Source organism: Sinocyclocheilus grahami, unplaced genomic scaffold, assembly GCF_001515645.1.
Source record: "Sinocyclocheilus grahami isolate Dianchi unplaced genomic scaffold, SAMN03320097.WGS_v1.1 scaffold747.1, whole genome shotgun sequence".
NCBI lineage: Eukaryota > Metazoa > Chordata > Actinopteri > Cypriniformes > Cyprinidae > Sinocyclocheilus > Sinocyclocheilus grahami.
The window spans coordinates 1,231,503-1,241,548 of NW_015505926.1; the positions used below are offsets into that span (position 1 = coordinate 1,231,503).

Genomic DNA, 10,046 nt, shown 5'->3' on the forward strand with positions numbered 1-10,046 from the left:
TTACGTAACTCGCGTTACTTGTAATGCGTTACCCTCAACACTGGTCATACAAAAAAAGAAAGAATGTCACCAATGTTCAAAAAAGAGTATTTTGAAAATACAAAAAATATAGGCCTATAACTGTAGGCTAATGATGATGAAATCAAGATCTTAAATAGCCTAAATAAAATCAGCTTTTCTGGGAGAAAATGATCAGTTGAAATTAATCAAAACATGGGTGTCATTTTATGAGGAATGAATAGCTACTCAATTAGTAAAGAAGAGCAGGTCAGACCATCATCTAATCTCACCCAGCAGAGCATCAGTGAGTGTGTGAGTGAAGATCTGCAGCTGATCTCCAGTCAGAGAGTCACTGCTGCTGCTGCTGCTGCTGCTGCTGCTCAGTAATCTCCTGATGAAAGAAGCAGCGACCGACACCTCTGTTTTCATCATGTTCCCAGAGGCCATGTTCTTCACCAAAAAGACATATGCTGAAAACGCAGATTGAGCGAAATTACATGAAATTCCACAAGTGAAGGCAATCATTTATTCTAAAGATGGTGTATAGGCGTACCTGTAATTTATAATTTATACCTGTAATTTGTTTTTCAAGGACATAAAAGGCTAAAAACTGATTTTAATAACAAACCGACAAAACTTGCAAGACCCACTGCAAATAGAATTTTAGCTGCAATAACTCTTTGCAGAACAGATGAATAAAGCAGAACTTCTGAAACAAATACGTCACAGAGGAGAAGCAGCGCCATCGCCTGACAAATCAGCAGTCACGTGTGCAGACAATCACTTTACATGCGTTTTAGGTTATAATTATAATGTTGGACACCGATTTTTGTTCTATTAAAACTGGGCTTATTTAAGGTCAAATAACCCGACTTTTAAAGTGCAGAACGTTTTTTCTTCTGTATAAAACGACAGTTGCGTCTACTGTTCGAGTTTGTATGTTCCGTGATGATGTTTAAGTGAAAATCTGTAGAATGTAGGCTACTTAAAATGTGTTAAATGCAACTAGTAGCACATTTGTTGGTTATTGAACGCATGATTAAATTAGACAAAATGTTTATTCAACAAATTCGCAAGGTGTGAATAACATGCACAGCTACATATTTCGTATCGAATAAACAATATTTATTTAAGTCTTTTCGATGAATCAGTAGCTTTGCTGGAATTTGAAAAGACCTTTGAACTTAATGATTTAAAACTATTTTGCTTTGTTGCAGACACTTATGCAACCATACTTAAGCAAGAGTAAAAGCAGTGCCCTAAACTAGAAAAACCTGAAAGATGAGTAAAGAGTCAAGTGATTATGCACGACATAATTCCGTTAATTTTGCATTCTGTATTATAATTCTATTGCAGGGTGTGGAAAGCCTCGCACTCCATGCATTTCAAGGATCGCTCCTCCCCTTATCCACAAATAGCCAAGCAGAAGGTGTGTCCTCGAGCTTTCTGAGTATAATAGCACCAGTGGAAACTCTTCACCACGGAAGGGAAAGAAAGAGAGAGAGAGCAGTATTGTTGAAGTTAAACCCAACACATTTCAAATGAGGTAAGGAGGCCTCCTTTTCAGTATATTAAGCTTTGCATGCAATTCTGCTACAGTTTGTGATCCTGTTCTCAGTGCTGAGTTCCACTTTGTAGATACTAGGCAAGCAGTTGTTTTATATAGACATATTCTTTAGAAAAATGTGTGAAAACAAACCTGTTGCAGGCTGTTTGAAACCCTCTTACCCCACCACAGATGGTGTTTCAACATGTTATCTGCAGTCTGGGTTACTGCCAATAACAGCATAGGTATTAACTTCACAATAGGTCACTAACCTTAAAGCAGACACATCCTGATCCCTGACACAGTCTAGCATTAGGTGCCAACACTGGTCTCACGTGAAAAGTAGTCAAAACTGCTTTGATCAGAACACGAGTAGGTTTGTTAATCAGACTTTCAATGGTAAATTTAAAGGGTTTTGGGTCTTCAAAATGTGTCCTTCGAACCTGATGAATTGTTATTGTTCTTGTGTGTGTTTTGTTTTTACTTGTTACAGTTCAGATAAATCACCTTTTGAGGATAGGAATGGGGAAATTAGTTAATAATTGACAGAAAAATCCTCTAAACATCTCCTAGAAGTTCATAAAAAGGAGAACTTTTCTTGCCACAAACCACAATCACATGATGTTTTAGTGTTACTCATCAGTTTCAAGATCACATTTTCACAACAACCGTGTACAGTCAAATTAGTTTATTTGACTGTTATATGATTTAACTCGGGTCTTTTATTCTCCATTGTTCACATTTGAAGCCTGTTCTTTCCCATTGAATCATGGCGCTTTAACTCCAGAGGTGTTTTTCTGGCTCTTCACCTGCAGGATGACCGGCAGACCGTTCCTCCTCACTCTCTCTATTCTTTCTGGCCCGCTGAGCTGCTATGGCTTCAAAATTTGTGCCTTTAATGTTAAGAGTTTTGGCGATTCAAAATCAGCCGATGCCAAAATCATGAATTCGATATCACGGGTAAGAGGATTAACATTACAATGCTTTTTATTTATTTGTATAGTGTATAAAAACATGTCTCAAAATTCTGTTTTGTTCTTTTTGCAGATTGTATCTCGCTGTGACATATGTTTGCTCCAGGAGGTCAGAGATCAGAAAAATAAAACCATCCCGCGCTTGCTTGCTACACTCAACAGGTAGACAATATGTAAATATTAAAAAAACAAATCTGAGATCACTGTAACCAATCAGATTTAAGAGATAAACAAATGTACAGTGCATAAATGCTGTTATATTTTTTTACAGACTTAATAATAATGATTATGACTCAATGGCAAGTGAACGTCTCGGGAGAACACAAACCTATCAGGAGCAATACGTTTTTGTTTATAGGTATGTCTTCAGCACTTCTATGCTTTAGGACGTATGCAGGGATGTATATATTATATAACTCTGATATTTGAGTTTTAATGTTTTAATTTACATGTTGATATTGGATATTTAATTGCGATGCTCATTTCTCTTATTTTTGCATTTCATTTGCTCACATTTGAATGCCCACTTAAAGTTCTTTAAAACACTAAGAATTTAATAACATGACTACATATATTCTTTAGCAAATTACAAAATGAATATCTATTTTATAGTGTATATTATAAAGCTGTGATGCCTAAATTTACATATTGCACTTAAAATGATTGATTTTAGTTCTTAGTGTTTTTTTATTTATTTAGACAAAATAGTGTTGAATTTTAATATCAGCCATTTATCAGTTATCAACCATAACGTGAAAATATTTATTGGCTTATCATTATTGGTGTATCCCTAGTAAAGGCATGGTATTAATACTATTGAACATTGTTTTATGAGATGTGATGTATGTCTTGCATTACTTTGATTAATACTGATATAATCTTGATCACCATAATTGGTTTTGGTCATTTCAGGTCTTGCAAGACAATTTCCCTCATTTCTTTTTTTTTTCTCACACAGGAAAAGCAAAGCGAAGCTGAGAAACCAGTATCAGTATCCAGATACACAAAAAGGGGATGTAGATGCTTTCTCCAGAGAACCCTTTGTGGTACACTTCCAAGCCCCTAAAACAGGTAAAAAAATAAACCAGCAAAACTTCAGTGCTGAATTTGTTCCAAGACAAATCATTATTAGCTGAAGCTTGATGATTTTGGTCATGTGATCTCATGATGTCTCTGTTAACAGTGGCCAAGGAGTTTGTCTTGATCCCACAGCACACCACTCCTTCAAATGCCACCAAAGAGATTGACGAACTCTATGATGTCTTTGTGGACATTAGAGCACGTTGGAAAATTGAGGTATGATGATGGATTTCTTATTTTATAAAGAGCATATCTTGAGATCAAATAATGAACTTAGCTTTTTTTTATCATCTTTGCAGAATGTGATGTTCCTTGGGGACTTCAATGCAGCTTGTGGTTATGTGGCTAAAAAGAACCGTAAGAACATCAGACTCTTCTCTGACCCGTCTTTCATCTGGCTGATTCAGGATAACGTGGACACTACAGTGAAAGAGTCGACTGACTGTGCATATGACCGGTACGCTAATAAAAATCTCAAATTGGCATAATAAAATAATGCTGTTTATGATTTGCATAAATGCACTGCATATGGCCAACCTTTTATGCTTGCTCAATATTTTACCATACTTTTTATGGTTAACCCTCAGAATTGTTGTGCACGGAGAGCCATTTCTCAGAACAATCGAACCGTTATCAGCACGGCCGTTCAATTTTCCCAAGGAATTCCAACTTACAGAGGCAGAGGTACACCAAAATTGGCATTTTATTTTTATTTTGCACATTTTCATGTCATTTCAACTTCAGGTTGTCTGTTATAGGCTTTAGAAGTGAGCGATCACTACCCCATTGAGGTGGTACTCAAAACGCAGAAGTCAGGGTTCTTCGCAGGAAACAGCAAAGCTTCGTGTCTTCTGCCTACAGCGTTTATCCTGAACAGCCTACTGCTACTGCAGATGATCATATGAACACAAATGGACCAGAAGTGGATTATTCATCTCGAAAACAGAAAACTATAGTGGCAATAACCCCCTAATTTGGTTGGTTTTCATTACTAAAATATCTTCAGAACTACATCTTAAAATTACTCAGTCGAGTATACTCTAAGATGTACAGAATTAGCAAAGTCATGCTTGAAGCCATGTGGCAAAACAGGAAAGCATCCTGCAGAATGTTATGGTCCGATAAGACTGAAGTTGAGCTTTGCCCTTGAGGCAAAACAATGACAAACAGCCAAATGCCCAAGCAATGCCATCAGAAGGAATAATAAAAAAAAAAAAACGTAAGCTCAAAAATCAACATGATGCATCCATTCAGAAAACGTTTTTGAAAAACTGAATTTCTTCAGATTGCCTCCGAAAGGTTCCATTCTTTCCTTAATGGCAGTTAAGAAATGCAACAATGCCTTTTATTTTTTACTCTAATGTTCCCAAATTTTTTAATGTTACTGTACTAAAGTTCAAAATGCAAATTGTAAAAAACACCAAGACTGTAAATCAAAGAAAGAACTTTATTTGTGGTCATTAGAGCCTTGGTTCACACAGATGAATAAGTGTGAGTGCTTAGTTGGCATGCACGGCCTTCCAGTGGCTCAGGGGTCCACTGCTGGGGATGTACTTCACCCCACAGCCATCAGGGATCACATGCTTCTCTGCCAGCATGTTATCAAAGTCACAGGCATTGAACTTTGTGAATCCATATTTCTTGGGAGATGTGGATCTAAGAAGAACATAGACAATCAACATACCACTTTCACATAATTATCACCTAGATACTGTTTTTAACTTAATGTTACATACCTTCTGACAGCCAGGGAACTTGAACTTGGCTCTCCTCAGAGCCTCGATCACATGTTCCTTGTTCTGGGCCTTTGTGCGCACAGACATGATCACCTGGCCAATGTGCACACGGAGCACTGTGCCCTGAGGCTTACCGAAAGCACCACGCATACCAGTTTGGAGCCTGGAGAGGAGGTGAACAAAGATTTAAACTTACTAAAAAGTGGTCAAACAGAAAATCTATTTGAAAAAATAAGTAATGTTATGTCTCCATGGTCCCTTCAAGGGCCTAGCCCTACACAGCTAGGCTCATACACATACCAAAGATTTACTGTCTGCAGCCTTTGCACACCACACAAGTACAGACAACCTGTCTAGTCGGCTTAATAAGCTGCAGGTAAGAGTCACAGACCACACACACACACACACACACACACCAGCTCCGGCACAGGATAACATTTTGTTGATACGGATAACATGGAAGGGGTGCAGGCGCATGCGGATGTGGAAACAATTTTTTCCACAGGTCTTCACCATGTACTTGTTGGCGCAGATACGGGCAGCCTCAAGAGCTAGAAAACAAATACACGGATTAGAAGTTTGATGTAAAATACTGTGTAAGTGAACAACAGTATTGTATGAAGACACCTCACCTTCACTGGACAGCTGCTCATATTCATCAGATACCATGTGAGCACACATGGGGAACTCATCTACCTTCGCCTTCTTCCTGCCCAAGTCAAAGATCCTGATCTTGGGATCTGAGTTTGGGAGAGGGATGCACTCAAATCAGAACAATTCTTGAATTGATTCATTAATGGATGATTTTGTGTTGTTGTCCAAGTATTCAAGGTATATGTGGGGGATATTTTGATCAGTGAATTTTTTAAGTTTGTGATTACTATAAGGATTTTAGAAATATTTTAAATTCACTAATTGAACTTCAAAATCAATTTATGAATCACTTTAACCGACCACCATGTGTGAGTTTAACTTCACATAAAAAGCAATAAAATGATTAAATATGCTTTAAAATCAAGAAAATATTAGAAATTCTCAATTTCAATGACTTAAAGGGGTCATATGATGCTTTTTTTAAAGATCATTATTTTGTGTATTTGGTGTAACCGAATATGGAAGCCTTTTTAATAAATTATGGTATTTCCAGGTTGTCCATAACAATGGGATGTTGTTGTTTCTTTTGTCTACACTTACAAAGATACTGGATATGAGTTTTCTTCCATAACTTACCAGGAACACCTCGACAGAAACGGGACTTGGGGTAAGGCTTGTTCTTACAGTATCTGTAGCTGCGAGACGACTCAAAATCAGCAACACACATAAATAGTTAATACAAGCACAAAAACGTGATGTACACAAAGCTGAACACCCTTAATATAACACCCGTTATATTTAGATTTTTAAACTGTCCAACAACTACAATTGCTGCAAATGGCTAAATGAAGTGCTTAAACGGGTGCTAATTTGTGAGTTTCACATTTAACAACAATGGATTTCAAATAACCATTTTCACTATGGCCAGTTTTTAAAACAACAGATTCACAGCTTACCAACGGGCTGGGCGGCGGCCCATGGTTGCAATCTGTAATGTACACAATAACAATGACTTTAAAAAAAGAAGGTGTGTGTACATAAGTGAGTAAATTAAGTATTTCTCGACAAATCTGCAGAGCGCCGCAGCGCGCTCTTTCCACGCGCTCACCTACCGGAGGAAAGGAAGAACACTGGCCTTCCGCTGCGTCATAATGCACCGAGTGAAACTGCTTCCGGTTCTTCTTGATTCTCGGGATTAATCCTATTTCTTTAATGTATTTAACAATAGCACAATATATTTTCCCCTTGTCCAAATACCCACACTTGCGGTCTTGGCCACTTGAGACTGTCCCAGGTCTTGAAAGCGCCAGAGCGCAGTGCTCTTAACGCACACTATCTCGAAGACCGAAGCTCTAGTCAATGCTTAGTGTATCCCATCATGCATCATGTTCTGGAAATAAATCGTGAGACTCTTTCCCGAGATCTCGCGAGAGGTCACGGAAACCTTTCCAATGCAAGTTAAATATTAATATAATTAGATATTACATATAATTTGGTAGAAAAAGTGTGTTTTTACGTTTTATTGGTGCAAAGATGAGTAGTGGTGATATTTTGTACAACATTTGCAACTGCTTTTTATCACTTAATTAGAAGCACCACAAATTAAAATTGTCATGTTATAGGGACCACTGAACAGACATTTAGAAGTTGATTTTAAAATGCAAAGTATTTAAAATTAAAATAAAGCTATATAAACACTTGCATTTTTACAACACTACAAGTGTGTCCCATCAGGTAATGAAAAGTTCGACACACACTTGTGGTCTTCATGCTCACTTGAACACTTGGGCCAAATACAGGAAATAAGTCATATAAGTGGTCAAGTGCAAAGACCGCAAGTGTGGGTATTTGGACAAGGCTTTTACCTTGTTCTGCATGCTCTTTCAAAAGGCTTGACAAGTTAAATGATTCAACACCCATGTTTCTTACTTCCTTAATGAGTTTTATCCTTTCTTTTTCATATTTTTTACATTTTATTAAAACATGCTCTATTGTTTCTGCCTGATTACAAAAAAAATACATTGACCTGTTTCAAGTTGTCCTATATTAACTTCTTCCGGTTACATATTTGTGCTACATTTATACTGTAATTAAAAACAGATTTTATATTCTAGTTCGCAGAAACAACTGCTATCAATAGAGTAATTCATATTAATAAGCGCATGTAGGCTAACAGACAAATGCTCCTTCGTAACTTTTTTTAATTTTTTTATTAATGCTCAAAAATCAAGAATATTACACATAGAATAATACAACCATTAACATAAAAAAGAAACAATAATAACAAAAAAGAAAGAAAAAGAACAGGAAAAAAAAAGAAAAAGGGGGTTGTTAATACATTACAAACTGAAAGAATCAAATTTAGATTTACATGTCATTAAAGATAGGAAAAGAGTTACAGGTAGATAAAGTTTTTAAGGCTTTTTTGTTCTTAGACAACTGGATTAATGAAAGGTATTGCTCAAAATATTTTATAAAAACAAAGAAGAGAGGTCTAGTGTTTGAATATTTGCATTTGTGGATGTGAAATTTTGCAAGAAGCAAAATCAGATTCACTACATAAAACGGTTTCCTTTTAGATTGTTCATACTCAATAAAACGCTCCTTCGTAACTTCCTGCGCTCCCAACGCGACTGTGGACTCTGTAGTTCTGCGCTCCTCATGCTGCTGGTATTTGTAGTCCATTAGAACGATCTTCGGTGTTACTGTTTTTACTGGCGCACGAGCTTCTGAGGAAGATTATCTTATACCAACATGAATAATGCTTTCACTCACAAGCAAATGAAAACAAACCTACAAATGCATATGTTTGTCAGCGAAAAATAATCTCTTTATTCAGCTGCACTGTGTGCAGATCTGAAGGCAAGAAAAATGCATTTTCCAACCGATAAAATATCAAAACGAAAACAATTAAGTACCAAAATGACAATATCACGTTCTTGTACCTTGTAAATACATTAGTACATGAATGGCAGTCCTTCAACATCCATAGTATTACCACAAGGTACCGTGGTACCGTCATTGTAACGTATGCTACTTTTTGCATGTTTGAAGAAACTTAAACTAACTTAGTGCTGTATCGTGTAGAAAATAAACTGTAAACTTTAAGCTATTTTACGTGGTCAGTGAACGTTAGCTTGTAAAGATTAACGTTACAGTTGCAGATAACAAAAATAAACTAGAGTAGGCTAATCATCGTTTGTACAACATGTAAAAGCTGTCAAAACAATTTGTATGATTGTTCTCACTTTAGACCAGGGGTCACCAAACTTGATCCTGGAGGGCCGGTGTCCTGCAGAATTTAGCTCCAACTTGGCTCAACACACCTGCCTGGAATTTTAAAGTATACCTAGTAAGCGCTTGATTAGCTGCTTCAGGTGTGTTTGATTAGGATTGGAGCTAAACTCTGCAGGACACCGGCCCTCCAGGAGTGAGCCTGGTGACCTCTGCTTTAGACAATCCTGGAATCGCCTCAAAGCAAAGCAGCCTATTTGAAAACACAAGAGGGCGACAAAGACCTTCAAACGCATCCACTGGTTGCTCGTCCCACATTGTCTCGAGGGAGCGCTGTTGCTTTGTCCTTCTCCAGCTCGGATGTGGTCATGAAATCCCTCCTGCACACTCTTAATTTTTTAGAGACGAATGACCTCATATCGCTGAACTGTGGATAATGAGGACCAAATGCTCGAGTGGTCATTGGAATCCATGAAATCACAAATGTTTGCTCAAATTCAGTGTAAAAATGACTCGATAGGCTATTACAAAAATCCCGTTTCTGCTCTAACATTTGATAGAAATGTAGAACAACAGTTCAGATGTAGATTACTAAAGCAGCCATAATGTAAGAATGTTCAAGAGAGAGATTTCATTCAGGCCTTGACAAAGATCATTTACAATCAAAGGAAACATCCACTCTGTCCGAAGCTGAGGCCAAAGCTGTAAACAATCTGAAATATTCCTCTTGTGTCGCTCCGTGTTCTTCAACTAACTGGGGCAAGCAGACATTCTTACCTTAGATGGGGCTGTGCATAGGTCAAGCCAAGTCAAATCTACCTCCTCATTCATTTGATCACAGAACTGTTTCAGAGTCAGTCTAGACTGGTCATCTCCCACTGC

General features: G+C 37.4%; 2 protein-coding genes and 1 pseudogene across 2 annotated transcripts in view; 1 reads left to right on the forward strand and 2 right to left on the reverse strand.

Annotated features, from left to right (window-relative positions):
• LOC107560872 (protein BTG1-like) overlaps nucleotides 1-429 on the reverse strand; it is a 1,442-nt gene extending 1,013 nt beyond the window's left edge. The window contains exon 1 of the mRNA XM_016245146.1: nucleotides 291-429. Coding sequence (XP_016100632.1) covers nucleotides 291-429 — 139 coding nt within the window. The remainder of the gene's footprint in view (nucleotides 1-290) is intronic.
• Nucleotides 430-1,423: 994 nt separating this feature from the next.
• On the forward strand, nucleotides 1,424-4,804 carry LOC107560934 (deoxyribonuclease gamma-like). Its single transcript, XM_016245242.1, has 9 exons — nucleotides 1,424-1,546; nucleotides 2,362-2,506; nucleotides 2,594-2,682; nucleotides 2,792-2,878; nucleotides 3,479-3,591; nucleotides 3,704-3,816; nucleotides 3,900-4,057; nucleotides 4,188-4,284; nucleotides 4,359-4,804. The coding sequence occupies exons 1-9, from the start codon at nucleotides 1,542-1,544 to the stop codon at nucleotides 4,503-4,505; spliced, it is 954 nt and encodes a 317-aa protein (XP_016100728.1). The 5' UTR covers nucleotides 1,424-1,541; the 3' UTR covers nucleotides 4,506-4,804.
• Nucleotides 4,805-5,027: 223 nt separating this feature from the next.
• LOC107560936 (60S ribosomal protein L10-like) lies at nucleotides 5,028-6,986 on the reverse strand (annotated as a pseudogene).
• Nucleotides 6,987-10,046: the final 3,060 nt, after the last annotated feature.